The sequence below is a fragment of the Phragmites australis genome, chromosome 15 (genome assembly GCF_958298935.1).
Source record: "Phragmites australis chromosome 15, lpPhrAust1.1, whole genome shotgun sequence".
Classification (NCBI taxonomy): domain Eukaryota; kingdom Viridiplantae; phylum Streptophyta; class Magnoliopsida; order Poales; family Poaceae; genus Phragmites; species Phragmites australis.
Genome location: NC_084935.1, coordinates 26536017 through 26553798, shown reverse-complemented (window position 1 = coordinate 26553798; position 17782 = coordinate 26536017). Strand labels below are relative to the sequence as shown.

The 17782-nt window shown below is 41.6% G+C and overlaps 1 protein-coding gene across 5 annotated transcripts; it reads right to left on the bottom strand.

The window, feature by feature from the left end:
* Window positions 1–12489: 12489 nt before the first annotated feature.
* On the bottom strand, window positions 12490–16502 carry LOC133893599 (uncharacterized). Of its 5 annotated transcripts, none has more exons than XM_062334659.1 (4): window positions 16282–16501; window positions 16043–16108; window positions 14140–14491; window positions 12490–13555 (listed from the first exon to the last, which is right to left on the bottom strand). In XM_062334659.1, exons 3-4 carry the CDS (start codon window positions 14464–14466, stop codon window positions 12791–12793), a joined length of 1092 nt encoding a protein of 363 aa, XP_062190643.1. In that variant the 5' UTR covers window positions 14467–14491; window positions 16043–16108; window positions 16282–16501; the 3' UTR covers window positions 12490–12790. The 5 variants fall into 5 exon arrangements, with proteins under 5 accessions (XP_062190643.1, XP_062190644.1, XP_062190645.1 ...); XM_062334660.1 differs by having other exon boundaries at window positions 16043–16123; window positions 16283–16501; XM_062334661.1 differs by lacking the exon at window positions 16043–16108 and having other exon boundaries at window positions 14140–14486; window positions 16282–16502.
* Window positions 16503–17782: the final 1280 nt, after the last annotated feature.

Here is a 17782-nt window from a genome sequence, read left to right as displayed (position 1 = left end):
TTTTCTTTGTAGACGCATCATCATCAGGGATTTCTTGACATTTAAGATAGTTTCGGAATGGAATCATCTAAGTCAGTTCGCGTTCGAGTAGTGCAACTACCGTGTCTGTGGATCCTACCTCACTGACCTAACCAGACTGCTGGCTGAGTTGTGCAGCATCTGAGCTCAAAAATATCGAGACAAATGGTTTAAGGAGTTTCTCGACAAAGACTCCTGCAGATGTTGGAGCCTAGCGAGTTCATCAGCGGTGGAATTGTCACTTCTTCGGATGGGTGTGACTTCCAACCCTTCGAACCGTTGCTCGAGCTTTCATACTTTGTTCAGATAAACCGCAATGTTGTCGTCTAAGCACAGGTACTCCTTTTGCACTTGGTTTACGACTAGCTGTGAGTCCTCTTTCACGAGTAGTCACCTGATTCCAAGCGATATAGCTATACGAAGCCCGTTTACCAGTCATTCATACTCTGTAACATTGTTGAAAGCTTTAAATTCTACTTGAATGCCGCACATGAGTTCATCGCCTATTAGAGATTTGAGTATGATGCTAACCCCGAGCCTTGAACTGTAAGCGATCTGTAGAAGAAGAGCGTCCAGTGGTCCTCGACCATGTTCGGCTTTATTTCCTCAACATTTTTCCATTCGGCAATAAATTCTGCTGATACTCTCGACTTGATGCACGTACACGGTGCATAGTTTACCTTGAACTTATTGAGCTCAACCTCCCATTGCGCGAATCGTCCAGTAGCATCCCTATTGTGTATAATATCCTTCAGCGGATACGTCATCACGATGGTGATCTTGTGCGCTTGGAAGTAGTGTCGTAACTTTTGGGAAGTCATCAGGATGCCATATAGCAACTTCTGCACTTGCGGGTATCGTGGTTTAGCATCATGTAGGACTTTGGTCATGTAATAAACCGGCTTCTAGATCTTTCCTTCTTCTTGGGGCATTCCCGTTCGACCACCAAGACAGTGCTTCCAACTTGTGGTGTAGCTGCAATGTACAAAAGAGCTCCTCTTTTTCGTTAGGTGGGGTTAGAATCAACGGAGACAGTAAATACCTTTTTAAGTCTTGAAAGGCCTTGTCTGCCTCTTCTGTCCACTCGAACTGGTCATTCTTCTTCAAAAACTTGAAGAAGGGCATCCCTCGCTCGCCCATCTTGGAGATGAATCGACTAAGGGCTGATATACATCATGTCAATTTTTGAACCTCCTTCAATGTTCGAGATGACTGCATCTGGTCGAGAGCCTCGATTTTCATGGATTGGCCTTAATGCCCCGACTTGACACCAGGAAGCCGAGAAGCTTGCCGAACGAAATGCCAAACATGCACTTCTCGGGGTTAAACATCATACGGTATTTCTTGAGGTTGTCGAATGTTTCGTTGAGGTAGACAATCAATGCATCTTTGGTTCTAGACTTGACTACAATATCATCGATATAAACTTCAATGTTGCACCTGATTTGGGGCTGTAAACACTTCTGAATACACCGTTGATAAGTAGTACCGACACTCTTTAAACTAAAATGCATCTTTACATAGTAAAATACACCAAAAGGAGTAATAAAAGCAGTTTTCTCTTCATTCTCTATCTTCATGCTAATTTGGTGATATCCCGAATAGGTATCTAGGAAACATAATAATTCACAACCCATCGTAGAGTCAACAATCTGGTCGATGCGAGGAAGAGGAAAAGGATCCTTAGGACAAGTTTTGTTGAGGTCGGTGAAATCGACGCATATTCTTCACTTGTCGTTGGCTTTGTTTATAAGGATAGGGTTCGCGAACCATATAGGATGATGAACTTCTCGAATGAAAGCCCGCTTTTAGGAGTTTTCTAACCTCCTCCTAGATGGCTTTCTTTCTGTATTCCGCAAATCTTTGTTGCTTCTGCACCACAGGTTTGGCATCAGGTTTCACAGCTAGGCGATGCTCGATCACCTCCCTAAGGACTCCGAGCATATTGGATCGTTGCACACAAACACATCTTGGTTTGCTTGGAGGAAAGTGATGAGCTCGAGTTCCTATTTGGGATCAAGGTCGACCCCTATCTTGACCATCTTGGCTAGTTCAGACAAGTAGATGGGAATTGTCTTGATACCACCACATGCCTTCTTGTCCTTAGCACCGTTGGTGTTCTCTCCTTTAGCAATGTCGTCGGACTGGGAGGCCTCAGTGAGGCTCACGAGTTTGGACTCCTTGATCTTGGTGGCGGCTTGATGCTTCATGCCCTTGGAATCCATGCCTTTCGAAGTGATTGTCGCTCGGCATAAGTGTTCGACCATATCCAAGCTCTGCTTGTCACATTTGACTACTGCATGTTGATCTCTTTGACGGTTATGACCCCTTTGGGGCCTAGGATCTTTAGCATCTGGTATGTATAGTGAACTGTAGCCATGAACTTGCCAAGCATTGGGTGACCTAGGATCACATTGTAAACCATCTCGAAGTCCGCAACATCGAAGATTAACTTTTCAGTGTGGAAGTTGTCAGGCTCGCCAAATGTGGCTACAGCTCGATCTACCCAAGGGGCATGGTTAATGAGTTTGGAGTTATAATGTGGAAAGGTTCAGCTCCTCTCTTGAGCTTTGACCTTTTGATCCCTATCTTGTCTAAGGTCTCTGCGAAGATGAGGTTAAGAGAACTACCCCCGTCAACCAAGGTTAGAGAAACATTGATGTTGATGATAGTCGGCTAGACCACAACCGAATATTGACCTGGGTGTGGAACTATAGCTGGATGGTCAACTTGATTGAAGCTGATCTTGACTTCCTATCTCTTGAGGTACTGAGGAGGCCCAGTCGATGCTAGATTGACCTCCCTTTTGACTGCCTTGTACTATCTTTTGGACTCATACGAGGCGGATCCTCCGAAGATGTATGCCAAGCTCTGATCGGTCATGTGGAATTTGGGCTCGTCATCTTTGGCATCTGGCTTGGCTTGTTTCTTGTGATACTCAGCAACGGCAGCCTTGAGCTTATCATCGACAATCTTTTTAATGACATGGCATTTTTTTTTAAAGTCGTGATGGTTAGTCCGGTGGACAGGACACCACTTACCATCTCCTTGACTTAGGCCTTTGTTATCACAAGTGTTACACAATTTGCTCCTATCGACTGTGGCTATAGTCATGTCTAGACTCAGGCTTGTCCTTACCAGACTTGGGATTCTTGGTGTGTACCTGGGCTTCGGCACGCTTTCTGTACTTATCGGCCAACTCGAAGAGCTCCTTAACCATACGAATCTTTCAGGTAGCCAACTTTCTGACCAGATCCTACGAATAAATCTCAAAGGGATTCTTCCTTACCCTGATTCAGTTGATGAAGATCGTCTTCCGTCCTCGGGCGCTTGAACTTACCCTGGAAGTTTGCGATGAACTGACCCTTCAGCTTGGCCCATGATTGAATCGAGTTACGCGGCAAGTTTAGCAACCAGGACCTCGCAGGTCCATCAAGGGTGACTAATAGATAATTGGCCATCACTCTGTTATCACCGCTGGCTCCTCGAATAACAAGAGTATAGATCTGCAACCACTCGTTGGGGTTGAACTTCCTGTCGTACTTCTGAATCAGACCCTCTTTGAACTTCCTGGGCCATCGTATCAACCGAAGCTCATGTACGAAAGCTCTGCAGCCTCCATCGAACTCCTCGGGAGGAGATGGTGGAGGACTATCATGCATATTCCTTCGACCAGGGGAGCCATGTTGACTGCCCCGTCTTGGAGATCTGTGGCCATTGAACCGACAATCATCCTCATGGCATTCCTCATGATAGTTGTCTATCAGTCTTCGTAGATTGTGCCAATCATGAGGAATGTGGTACCTTAAGTCTTCCTGATTTCTCTGCTTATAGATATGGGTAGTTACAATTTGGCTCACACAGTTGTGCTAGAGTTTGACCACCCGAGCTTCCCATCTGTGATCCCTCGACTTGGGGATATCCTCGTCTGTTGCTCCTCGAACTGGGACCTTGCTAACTGGGGTGCCTAGAGCCACTAGGGTTATTTGCTCGAGCCATCTGGACTTGAGCCGCATCGAGCAGGGTCTTAAGTTGGTTGACCATCGGGATCAGCAGATTCACCGGATCCAACTCCGGGAAATATCTTAGAATCATGTGGATGCCCTGAACATTGGCCTTTGGGGGTACTAAAAACACCGCTACCCAGGCGTATTTGTGGTCAGGCCAATATCGTCCCATGATTGCTATTCTGAGGGAGTTCGTTCCTTGATCTCTGGGGTGCTGTTGGTGGAGGCGTATCCACAACAAGTTATCGTTGAAGACCAGGATGAACTTGACCTCCTGCGGTTCGTCAATGAAGAGTTGTATAAGGGACAGTGCCCAATGGTGGCACCTCCGTGGCACCAGTTCCTACAGCAACGGTTGCCGCCACTAGGTCTTCAGGGATTTCTGCAGCATCGTTCATCATAGTATCCTGATCTCCAGCGTTCTAATCAACAAGTGTTTAGATGGCTCTGACCATAAACACAAATCAATCTATTTGACTACTCTGGTCGTCGATGGAGTCGCCGTTGTCACTTTCCTGACTTTTGTTGTCGCTATTGGTGTCCATGAACTGGAGAAACTTAGGCTCCTTGGGATCCTAGTTGAGATGCCCCACCTCACAGTATGTGTCCAATGGGTTGGACTCAAGAATACCAGTGTGGATTAGTCCACCCTGATTGTCCCAGTGGTAAACCATAATTCCAAAGGTGATCTCAGAGCCGGTGAGAGGTGATTCGAAGATGACTTCCGCTGACTCAAAGTGGTTGTAGAAACCGATGTCGGAGAATCCGACGCAGATGCGTACTTGAGACATGATCGATCCTGAAAAATAGAAGAAGACCCCTACCTGACATGCCAATTATCCAAGATTTGTTCTTAACAATGTGTCCGGAATTAGACTGGGGTACCTTAGAGATTAGGGATCAAGAACAAAACAAGACATGTGATGTAGACAGGTTTGGGCCCCCAGCTGGAGTAATACCCTACGTCTTGTATGGAGGTTGATGTATTTGTATTCTCTCGAGTACAAGCAAGGTGGCTAGACCTATTACAAGGAGTAGATTGGATCTAAACTAAACTATAGTTGAAGTCACTGAGTATCTCCTATGGTCTTGGTGCTTGCGTTGAGTTAAGTTGTGTTGAACTGCTCTAGGTCATCAAAGTTAAGGTTCTAGTTGTAATTCTAGTTGTAGTTGTCCTTTCAAAGGTCTAGGTCCTCACCTTATATAGGCCCTGGCACTGCCCTGAATCCTGCTATAATTGATGAGGAGTCATCCTTCTGTCGATCAAGGAAAGGCAGCCGAATCTAGCCTGGATACTAGTCGTACTCGAGTCGGTTAACCCAATCGAGACCTTCCTAGTATGGCCTTTTGTGATCTCCGAGTATATCGGGTCCATAGATTCGGGTTCGCAATATTTGAAGTCATTAAAGATATGAACAAAGTATCATGTACATATATGATGTACTCCTTATGCCTATATACCCTGCAACAACACCTCGAAACTTGAAAGAGGGTGATTTCAACATCTCCTTCTTCCAACAACATGCTAGGTTTTGGAATAGAAAAATTAGCTCTACATATGTTTTGAAATTACGAGGCAGCATAGGTTGAGATGAAAAGCCGAAGGTAGGAGAAGCTACGTGGCAAGTGAGAAGCGTGCATTGCACGGTAGTTGTAACAGCCCAAAATCTAGAACACAAAGAAATAAATTATTTTTATAAAGGAAATAAAAGTTTTTCAAAAATTGAATAAAAGACTAGACATATATATATATATATATATATATATATGAATATGTACATACATGTATAAGTATGTATGTATGTGTATATTTATATATTTGGAAAGGGTATATTTCTTCCTTTATAAGAGAATATATATATATATACACACACACATACATAAGTATATACAAATAATTTACTTGAGTGATTACCTGAATTGTCTGTTTGCATATATGTGTTGTTTATATGTGTATAAAAGCATATAATACATGTATACATGCATGTATGATGTATGTATACAATTTAGGTCGGTGGGCTCATGAGCTACTCGAACTCGACTCATTCTAGGCTCGAGAACCTAACAAGCCAAGCTCAAGTCTAGTTATAGGTTCGGCCAAATCTTTGGATCGGATCGAGCTCAGCTCGAGTTTCTATCAAACTCAAGCTTGAGGCAACAGACTCGCTCGAGCTCAGCTCGTTCATAGCCCTAGGTAAGCCATTGACGTCCAATCCAATTTTAACGGTCAAGATTAGAACTCGTGATACCTTTGAGCCGATAGATCGTGACTCATCAATCCAAGATGATGTCTCAGATTTTATGAAGTTAACAGCAATGTCAAAAACGTTTCTTCCACGTCAGCTAGCCACGTAAACGCTAGAGCTGAGGTCGCAGCCGCATGGCACCACCACGTCGGACATGTACGCCTACATGGCAAGCACAATCAGCAATTCTTTTCTATTATTTATTTTAATACTGTGATGATGTCATAAATTATATATGTATTGCATAATAATTAGTTTTTCAGTATAAAAGAATTCTAAAAGAGGAATAATTTGGAAAATAATTTTAGTAATGCTTAAAAGTGTTTTGATAGTTTTATTAATCATTTTTAATGTTTATATAATTTTATTATTCAAATAAAATCTAGAAAAATCTAAAACAATCCTAGAAAATCTCAAAAAATAATAGATAACTTCAAAAAATTCTAGAAAAATTTCTAGCAATATATTTTCATCTATAGTTAATCTTTTTAGTCCTGTTTTAATCTTTAGGAAGCTATAATTGGTTAGTTGTAGTTCTGTTTTGACATGCTCTTTCGCTGGATTGTCCGGAAAAGCGTGATCTTTTGTGTGATGATGTTTGTTGTTTGATATTTGGTTCTTTTTGGATCTTGGTGTTTATATGTTGCCTTTTTGCTTATATTTGTGAGTATATGCTAACATTCCAAAGGAGCTAGAATGACTACAAGATCAAGACTTTGAAGACCCAATTGAGTATAGTGAAGGTAAGTTGTGTTCTTAAATATATTTATCCTAGTTTTTTTAATATTTTGTTTTAAAAATATGCATGCTACTAATTTATCGGGAATCTCAAGAGTTAGGTTTTACCCTAGTTTTCCCTTATCATCCTTGTCACCAGGGTTATAGTTTAGGGTAATGAAAAGGTAGATGATGCTTAGCCTTGTTTTGGGATGGAGATTATAATAATGACTCTACGAAATTTTATAATGGTCCTATGTAACAATGATAAAAGATGTTGGTCTAATTTTTGCAACAAAATGGTATAAGGATTTGAGCGATGGTTTGATGTGACTGGTATATGTTGTACGATTGGGTTATGGTAGTCTTGCTCAAATCTAAGGATCGGTTCATGGAGTGATCTTTTTGGGTTAACAGTACGACCATAAGCCTGAAATTGGATAGGCCTAGCCAATTAATTTGCGTACTCTCAGCATTGTGTATACCATCCGGTTGTGTGGAATGGAAGGGTGAACTTCCAGGGTGTTCTATTGACGCAAGAGAGGGCTTCCGTTGAGATGTATTTACAAGGCAGTGAAACTTTAGTAGGTATACATGTGCTGAGAGGGGAATTGTAAAGGCTTGAAGTGATTTCCTGCCCGCACACATCAGAAGTGTGTAATTGTTTTGTGAACACGGGTACAATGGATAATCATGACTTGTTGGTAAAGTGTACGACCTTTGCAGAATATAAAATTGGTTAATTAGCTGTACTCACAGCTACGAGTGGCAAGAAAAACCTCACATGATTAGAACTTGGTAGTTTGATTAGTTTGGTCAGTCATAGTGGTGGGAACTATGATTGAGGTGTTATTCAACCTTGGTTGAGGTGTTAGAAGGTTGGTTAAGTCAATTTGGTTGGAATCTTAAGGTGGTTGTTTATTTACAGTTATTCACTTAATTATTATTATTATTTAAATATTTTTACTTAAATATTGTTTTATGCAAAAGAGTCATATTGACATATTGTTGTCAAGCCTTATATGCATATTATTCCTCACAACTTACTGAGTACAATATGTGTTCACTCTTGCTATCACCAAACACTCAGTTGGAGAAGGAATCGAAGAGTTCGCTGAGGATAGATCATTCTGAGATGCATTCTACGTCGATCATGCATGTGGAGTCGTCATGAAGGATTAGAGTCTATGTAGCTATGCTGCAATTTTATTTGGATCTTTACCCTGAAATGTCACTTTTGTAAGACATTTAATAACAATTAAGTGTGATATTGTAATTATATTTATCTATAAAGTCACTATATATTAGGATTGATTTATGTGATCAGCACATAGGTGAGATTGATCTTCCCTTGAACCGGTCTCGATAGTAGTGGACTAGTCACAGAGGATAGGGTAGCTGAACATGGTTTCACTAAGCTAGCCCGCGTTCGAGTCTTGCATCCGCTTAAGAGTAAACCAAGGGGACGTCTTCCCCTATGGTCTAATATATACTCTATCTGTTCAAGAATGTAATATGTATTTTGTTTTGAAAATGTTATTAAAAGTAAACTTTAATCGTCAATTGCTACAAAATCAATATTATATTAAAAGTATTTTGAAATAAATCTATTGAAACAAATTTTATATACTAAACATGCGTATAATTTAACTAATTATCGGTCAAAACTTATGAAGTTTGACTTTTTCGAAACAAAATACGCCTTACATTATTGAACGGATGGAGTTTTTTTTTTTTTGACGGAGGGTAGGGTAGGCGAAGCTAGGAAAGTGATAAGTAGCTAACTTTGTTGTGTAGGTGGAGAGGGAAGGTTCTATAGAAGAGAAACAGTTCAAAATCGTGTTTTTTGGATAAAAATGACATCAATTGAATGCCACATAGCATTTATCCTTGGAGCTGCTTTCGTGTTTTTTTTCCCCTGGAGTAATGGCATGAATAGAATATGCAGATATTAGATTATCCCTAACCGATTCTCATCAGGGCCCAGAATCCCTTTACGAAGGGATTTTCGTTCCCTTCAGCGCTCCAACGGTTTCCCTTTACGGTTTCCGTCACGAAAGAATTTCCAAGATCATTCCCTTCAGGATGAGATTCTCTCCTTTCCCTTTACGAATCCCTTCGAAGGTAAACTGTTGGAGATGAGAGAAAATAAAAGGAATGAAAACGGGAAGAATAATCGGGAAGGAAATGAAATGAAGGGAATATGGTTAGAGATGATTTTATGATGCATCCTTCAGTGTGGACTTCTTATGAAGGCCTTGATAGCGAAAATCAAGATGGCAAAAAAAATCCAGAATCTTAGAAGTTTGGGATGCCTTAGTTTATTCATGCATCAGTCTCGAGCATACACCAGAACTGAGCAAGCACCTTGCTGTGGGAATAATATTTTTAAAATTAAATACAAGGAAATTTTAGGGACGAAAATTGGATACTTAGAGTTTTTCAAGAATAAATATAAACGTATGGTTCATGAGGGCAAGTATACAAAATGTGGACTTCAGGAGGACGTATTTGATGGTGTACTGAATCTAATCATAATTCATGAATGGTGACAATGACATGGACTCTCGAGGGGAGAGAAAATGACCTAAGGCTATCTCCAATTACTTCCTTTCGCGAGTCCCGTTTCTTTCCCGAAGAGATTCTCATTTTCTTCTATGCTCCAACGGTTTTTCTTCATAGTTCTCTTCACAAAGAGATTCTCTCTCTCATTCTCTCCACCCCGGGATTCTCTATCATTTCCCTTTATAAATCCCTTCAAAAAAAAGCTGTTGGAGATAAGAAAAAATAAAGGGCATGAGAACAAGGAGGAAAATCAGGAAGAGAACGAAATGAAGAGAATATGGTTAGAGATGGTCTAAGCATCTAGTTTTTAGGCTTCAATACGGTTTGAAATAAGCGCACTTTTAGATTTAATTTCTAGATAAATCATAAATAAGAAATAATTTACTATCATTATTGTACAACACGAGTATAATCTAGACATACATGTAATAGAATTACACATATCAAATATACTTCATAACATGAACAATATAGTATTGCTAAGCATGATTAAACAAAGATTAATCATAGCGAATATACCAATCGGCAGCGAGTAACACCGAAGCCCCCATGATGATGATGTAGAAGGCAACAATGAATAGGAAGTAGATTGCGAGTAATTGATGGTGATGATGAAGCGTATCATGAGCAGTTGCGTACAACGCTTTCTAAAAACTTTATTTGTCCTCTCTCAGTTCAGGATCGTAAGGATGACAGGTTTAGAGACCTGCTCTCGCAATCGCCGGTACACGTTGACGGAGCCGGACAGAGCAGACTGCATGTGGCGGCGCAGCAAAGAGAGAGGCAAAACCCTAGTTTGTTCTCTCTCTCTTTTGCGACGACTGGTAGATATATAGGGTAGATTGCGCGGTTGAGACGAGCCACAATCGGACTCGATTACCTGTCACGATCAGACTCTTAACCGACACGATTTCCATATACAATTTTGTTGGGCGTTTTTCCACGCAACAAAAAGATTAATACTAAAAAAAAAAGGCCGCACCTGCATAAGCAACTGAACCCGATTTTAATAAACCATTCACATAAGTGTCGTGCGCCTATGCCCTTCGACTTGGCCACGGCGAGGCGAGCGAATGAGCATATGTTCTTTTAGCTCTCTCATTCACATGTGCTAGTGGGATAAAGAATGTAACTTCTTTTAAATTGATCTATATCTTCACTGGCAATGTGAGACTAAACATCACATACCCTTTTAAGTATTGGATCTTTGAGATTTATTAAGAACTATCAACAAAATAAAATGGGTCAAGCCCATAATAATTCTAACAAGTACACTGTCTCTTGCAGCTATGTCTCTCTCATGAAGTGGTATTCATCAACTGTTCAGAGATCTGTGTGTTCGCAGCATTAAAGAGGCTGAAACGTCAGCAAATAGCAAGGAAACTTTATCTAGCAGTATTGAGACGTGGCCAACTGGGCCACCCGCGTGTCGGCTAACGTGATGAGTCTCAGGTTCAGGCATGGCCCACTAATGATCGTACTGAGTCAAGTTAGCTGGTACGGCACGTCAGATGAGTTTTTCTGACCCCTTATGCTCAGAGTAAAGTGCAATATTACTACACACAATTTATATATGATATTAACTCTAAATAAATTATATATATTCTTATAAAAATATAAAAAATTAAACAGATCGTGTCGTGCCATGCCAGTCCGGCGTGTTGCACCTCCGACCCACGCACGGCCAGCCTAGCCATGCAGTGTCGACCCAGCCTACTCCCCACCAGGTCATGTCATGTTTGGGCAAGACCAAAAATGATGTGTCTCGTGTTGACCCATTTAGCCTGACCCAGTTGAACACCTTTAGCAGTATCAATAAAAAATAGTGAGTTACTCTTCCAAGAACTTTACAATTTATATTCTAAGAAAAAAACAAATTTCAGTTTGGTTCTGACTTTTGACTTAGGTATTAACCTGAAATGATCACCCTTAGGATGTATCTAAAATGCTAGGGATGGCAACAGGTCAGGTCAGGTACGGACGAAGCAAATCCGTACCCAACTCGTCACCCGAATCGTCTGACCCAACCCGCTCTCGTGAAGAGTGACGGGCAAATTTTCATACATGTGCCCGCTGGGTATCCGAAACTTACCGAGCCAGGTTGCCCATGGGTACCAATTTGATCATGCTCTACGACAGCGGTGGCCGGCTGGGGGATGGGTGTGGGCAGACGGTGAGGATGAGGCGTGGGCGCGCGACGGCGGCCGGCTAGAGGAGAGGTGCGAGCGAGCGATGGCAGCGAGGCGCGGGTGGGCGGCCTGCGCGGTGGCCGGCTGGGGGATGGGCGTGGGCAGACGGTGACGATGAGGCGTGGGCGCGCGACAGCGGCCGGCTAGGGGAGAGGTGCGAGCGGGCGATTGCAGTGAGGCGCGGGTGGGCGGCCTGCGCGGTGGCGGGGCAGATAAGGGTGAGACAAGAGTTGGCGACGACAGTGATGACGATGCGAGTGGGTGGTGACATGGGCGAGCGGCGACGGACGACTGGGGGAGAGGTGTGGGTTGGTGGTCTGTGCGGCAGCCAACCAGGTGGGGGCGGGACGCAAGCTAGCAACGACGGCTGGCTAGGGAAGGGGCACGGGTGGGCAACGATGGCAGGCACAGGTGGGCGGTGACAGCGGGAGTAGGCGGGCAGCTGGGGGAGGGGTGTGCCCGCACGGCAGCACCGGGGGGATGGGGATGGGGTGGCCAGTTGGGGGCTAGGTCCCTGTGATGGAGGTGAGAGTGAGCCGATGCGTTATTAGGCTGGGCTAAGGTTAGCAATGGACAATGGATTGGCTACGCTAACATTACAAATCAGGTATACCCGTGGGTAGACTTTAAAACCCGTATCTGATCCAAGATACCCGAGCTCGCGGGTAGGATTGTGATCCCTCTTAAACAAAACATGTCAATGTTGAATCATTACAGCCAGCAATACACAGAGTGAGACCGAAGATAGAATCAAAGAAATCACCTGGTATTTCAACCTTGACTGACAACATAGCCAAATAAAATTTGATGATATTAATTTCAAGGTAGCTTTCCTTGTCCCTGAAATGTAAAACCACTAAACTGCAACTCTCATTTACTTGTGGCAACAAAGTTTTGGTGAAATACAACAACTATAGGTTCATTTTCCTAACGCTTTTTTATATACAAAACCATCAAGGTAGAAAAACAGGCGCTACTAAGCTGCGGCGATCTCTACAAGTCAGGGGTAGTCCACAGATATGCAAAAAGCGCTCTATTTTTGAAATTTTCAAGATGATAAGAGATGCCTCACCTGAAGCAAGTGCTCCTCATTCGAGATGTTAAGCGAGAGGCGCAGGTTTGTCAGGAGTGACTCTTGATCCCATGTCAGGGGTCCCGAGGCATGGAAAGCTCTGACCGTTGATTGGTATGCTTGCAGCTCCAGCTCGTGGACATCCATTTCTAAATCAGAGCCACATACACTGTTATTCTTCTGCCCAGACATAGGTGAACATGCAGACATCGCATCATCAGGAAAGCAACTGCCGATTCCGACTGGTAGTTGGTCATCATTGGTAGAGTATTCCAAGTTATTTGCGCTACAACTAGCCACTGAGCACTCGTTCTCTTCTCTGATGCACAAAGGTATTTCAGTCGATACAAGAACTTCACAATCTGGTTTTATCCTAGTAATGTTGTTCTTGGCAAGATCACTGCATCTGCCATTTAAAGGCCTATAAAATTGGTCGCCATCGATGTCATTCCTAGCAGATATCTTCAGAGGCAATACTTTCTTGGTCGTCTGACGAACTTCATATGCAGCTGCTTTCCTTTTCTTGCTTGTTACTCTAACCAAACCATTAGGTGGCATCCTACTTGGTTCAAGTTTTCTCTTCACAACTCTAGCACTAGAGGAAGAACAAAGATTGGTTGCCTTGTGCCTCTTAGTATTGTGACCATCCTCTTCATAGGCTTGACGATCCTGTTCCATCACAAATTTTGAGTGATAAGTGGAGTGATCAGCAAGTCGGCACGGTTTAATCAGCTCTGTGACCTGAAAAAAGGAATCATGTTGATGAAATACTTTCTCGAAGAATGGCAAAAGAAACTGACAGTGGTAATAGAAAGACAATAAAGATATTTCTTATGCCATATACAGAAGTCAAGCAAGTGCTCATGGTTGACAGATATCACTGATTCATCATGGGTCACCTCTCATAGTACAAAATTACTATGGAACGAAATGTTCAGTCTAACAGAAGTGGAAGATTGGAAATCTTCAAGTTCCAACAAATGTTAGTGCTTTCATAATTGACGGAACCAAACCATATAAAACAATAAAGGCTAAAATATAAATCAGAACTTAGTCCAAGCGCTGTGTCCTAACTCCTCACTAATAGAGTTAGAAATGAAACATATGCATCTCATGAAGTACTTCTGATGTCAAACAAGCGCTTTATCTCAGGTGGCAACAACTTCACAGCTTCTCAAATCTAGGCAAAAATAATTTAGTAGTTCAAGGTTCAAAGTTCAAACACATGTAACGGTACCATTTTCATTTATAGAATACTAGAATTGGAAGCAAACACACCATGCAGATGTTAACTAGAAAATATAAATTCAAAACAAACATCTCACCCTGTCTGTTACAATCAACTGCTTGCTATGATAAGCATGTGGAACCCTCAAGCAAGATATGTGGAATTCCCTCAGTTGGATGCAACCTGTTAGCCTGATGACGAAGTAGTCATTCTTCAGCACCTCTGCAATCTTCCCAAGCCTCCACGAGTAATGATCGAAAACCTCGGTTATGTCACCACAAACCCATCTACTTTTTATGAGATCAACCGGTGGATGAGGCCTAAAATCATTTTGCATCTTGTTAGCTGAATCTTTTACTAGAGCAGCCGATTGTGGATGATCATCCCTATAGAAATGTAGTCTTCTACTTTTTAGCTTCATCATATCTCACTATAAGCCTGACCCTGCTCTGTATATGCACATAAAAGGCAGACCATTAGGAAAAGTTTAAAGAAGCACTAGCACACAGGGAAGAATATGAAAACATGAATGGATAATAAAATGAAGACCTCATTTGGTAAGAGCATAGATTATTTTATTTCTAGGTAAAGCATACAAGTGGAATACAAAGTTCGTCATTGACAAATGTGTTGACAGAAGAAAGTCTAAGATACCATACAGTCATCAAACTATAACAAGTATAATAGTGGTATAGTGCTATGCCTAATCAGACTAGAAGTATGAGGCCTTTTGGCGCACCAGCTTGTCACATGCATTTGGTGACACAATAACAACGAAGCAAGTCATAACAATATGCGCATCAATTGAACAACACAGGAAAGCACAGAAGGCACAGTCCTAAAATTTGGATGGGCAAATAAATTGATCGAAGTCCAATAATGAAATCTGATTTGTTCACTGTGTCCAACACTGAAGGCTGCAAACACTTTTTTCGAAAGGACAACATTGAAGGCTGCCAACATGAACCATGAAATGTTTGGTAAACATGATTCAAGAACATTCATCTGGATTAGACGCAAGCTTTTGATGCCTTCTTGAAACTACTTAGCTGACTATCAGAACTTGAACCTTCTTAAACAACCAAGTCCCTCATCTAAGCCCCACAAGCCCAGGCACAAAGCTCACAGTAAGCGTTCATGGTTTTCAGGTGGTAAACAGCAATGAAACATTCATGTCGGAGAGAAACAACTAAAATCAAGAAGCTTCAAAAGTAGCTGAATCAACTACGAATTTCTATGGAACTGTAAGGAAATCAGTTCTACATGAAGAACTATTAGCGGCAAAAGATTCAACTGAAATCACCCAAACAGGATAACTCAGCAGAACCGCCTTTTGCTCTGATTTTAGGCTAACAGGCTAAGAACTACGAGCAGCTTCCCAAATCCAGAAGTTCTACAAGTTGGAAACTTATTTCCTAGGATAAGTCAAACCACACTTGTAAGCTGTTAGATGGAACAGATGGCACATCATTTCATCTAAAACCATGTCTCAGTTCCTGAACATTCATAAACCCAATCAAGATACCAAGTAGCAAAACAAGCACAGTACAGCGGTTCAAACTGGAATCATGGATGCAAGAATTAAACAAAGATCTAATTGGGTACCACACTGGAAAGGCAAAAACAGGAACTTAAATGAAAGAGGAAATAAAGAAAGATACAAACGAATTGGCTTTTTCGAATCTTTGATCCAAAAAAAGTGTAACAATCACCTAGAAGACTTGATTTCCCAATCCAACCAAACTGCAACGTGGAAATAAATTCCAAGAAACGAACTACGAACTGCTATGACCTGCAACAAACCAATCTCTGGCCCTTACAGATCCAAGAGCACTAACAAATCACATCAAGAACTCTCTTTTGAATTTGGAGAAACAGTAGCTCAAGTTGGATTCAGGACTCAGAGAACTCATATACAGGATCTTTAATGCACAATCTGCCGCAGAATACGAACTTTGCCAAGAGAGAAATTCAAGAAACCTGCTTTAAGCACTCCTCACCTGAAGCAAACCAACCAACCAACTCGCCTGCTGATCCAAGAACAAGAAAAATAAATTCGAATCGGGCTGTTTTTCCAGACCGATTGAGATTACGAGGTAAGATTCCAAGAATGGTGACCAAAGAATAGAAAGGGATAAAGAAGCAAATAAATTTTTTGCCTCCTCCAAACACCTAAAATATAAATCAAAATCTGATGTGAAAGAAATTTCAGAAATTTAGTGTATCGAAGGTGACCAACCTCAGGGAAGGGAAAGATTAATCCGGCGGCTAGGAAGCAATCGAGGAGCCTAATTCCGGGGCCAACCGTACGGGAAAACGGTGTGCTGGCCTGCTCTGTAGATTGGCTATTTCTTCCGGTTCTTGCTTTCGTGTTTCTTGCATTTTAGGCATGGGGATTTTGTTTTTTTCTATTTAGTTTTAAACCCAGCATGTGCTCGTAAATAATCTGGATTGATCATATGGTAATGCCCTTGCTTCGAATGCTTATGTCAAATTGCTTTATTTGGTTCCCCTTTTACTCCGTAGTTTTTGTTCTTATGAAATGCAACAACAAATTCGCTTTAGTTCTTGCGAGTAAAGTTTTGGGGGAAAAAAATCACTAAAATTCACATAGGAAATTGCTTTAAGATTTGTGCTCCGATTTGCAACATAATCATTGTACTTCACTAAGAAAATAGGATATGCGGACACATTTTGATGGTGGAGGCAATATGGTGAGATTGGCAACTCCATTTTTTCCTGTTAGTAATCCAAGTAAAATAATTAACCCATCAAATTATTCATACTGTTTTGTTTATAAAATGTGTTTTTACAAAAAGATAAATACACATTCAATAACGTAAAATGATACTCCGTGATAATAAAAACTCCCATGAGTTATTTTAGCAAGCTTACGTGGTCATGCCACTTAGCACAATGTGTGACTCTAACAGGAATTTTCTGGCAAGGCAAAACAGCCTAGGAGCTTATCTATCCTAGCTAAAAAAATTATGATTTATTATTATATGATTCTTCTTGTTACCAAGGGTTTAGCCGAGACCTCTAAATTACCCGTAGGTGGCTATGGCCGATGATGGATGGTGGCGATGGAGGTGGCATCAGTGCCGGTTGCAAGATTAGAGAAGAGGAGGGTTGACGGCAAGAGTAGCAAGTTGGTTATTGGTGATGGCAAGAGAAGAATGGATGGAGTGAGGTGATGGTGGAATTTGATGATTGATTATATTAAAACAAGAAGGACATGGATGAAAGTGGTAACAAGATCATGTTATGACCTAACATTTTTACGAGCATTAGATGAATCCTCTTATATTAGCATGAGAACATCAAGTTTGAGTACTATCTGAGATGTTTACACATTTAGTCCTGGAATCATGTTCAGTAAAACATCAGCAAAAGTCACACCTCACCTAATCTTTTGCACGATTTATGACTCCTTTCAATTCTCCTACCCCCGTTGTAAGGAGTTAGGACCGAGGACTGTGTCGCTTAGAAAGATAAATAGAGCATGCTAGCCACCTTGGGTGTTACCACAACGGTATGGCTGTATGGGGTTAGGAGAAATCAGGAAAATAAAAATTCTTCCATGTCCAAGTGCTCACAGTCACTTAAAAGCGGTAGGTCAATTCCACCACGAATAGCTCGCACCGACCATTAGGAGGTGCTCCCGTTTCTTTCTTTGCTTGCACATCTAGACACCATGTCTTAGAGCACTGTATCATATAGCTCCCTCGCATTAGTTC

Bases quoted from the DNA above. Each gene is read 5' to 3' on its own strand.
- LOC133893599 (XM_062334661.1), bottom strand. From the start codon at position 14,466: ATGATGAAGCTAAAAAGTAGAAGACTACATTTCTATAGGGATGATCAT. The intron at 13,556-14,139 runs GTGAGATGTTTG...TCCTTTTTTCAG, and splicing joins AGTTGATTGTAACAGACAGG to GTCACAGAGCTGATTAAACC.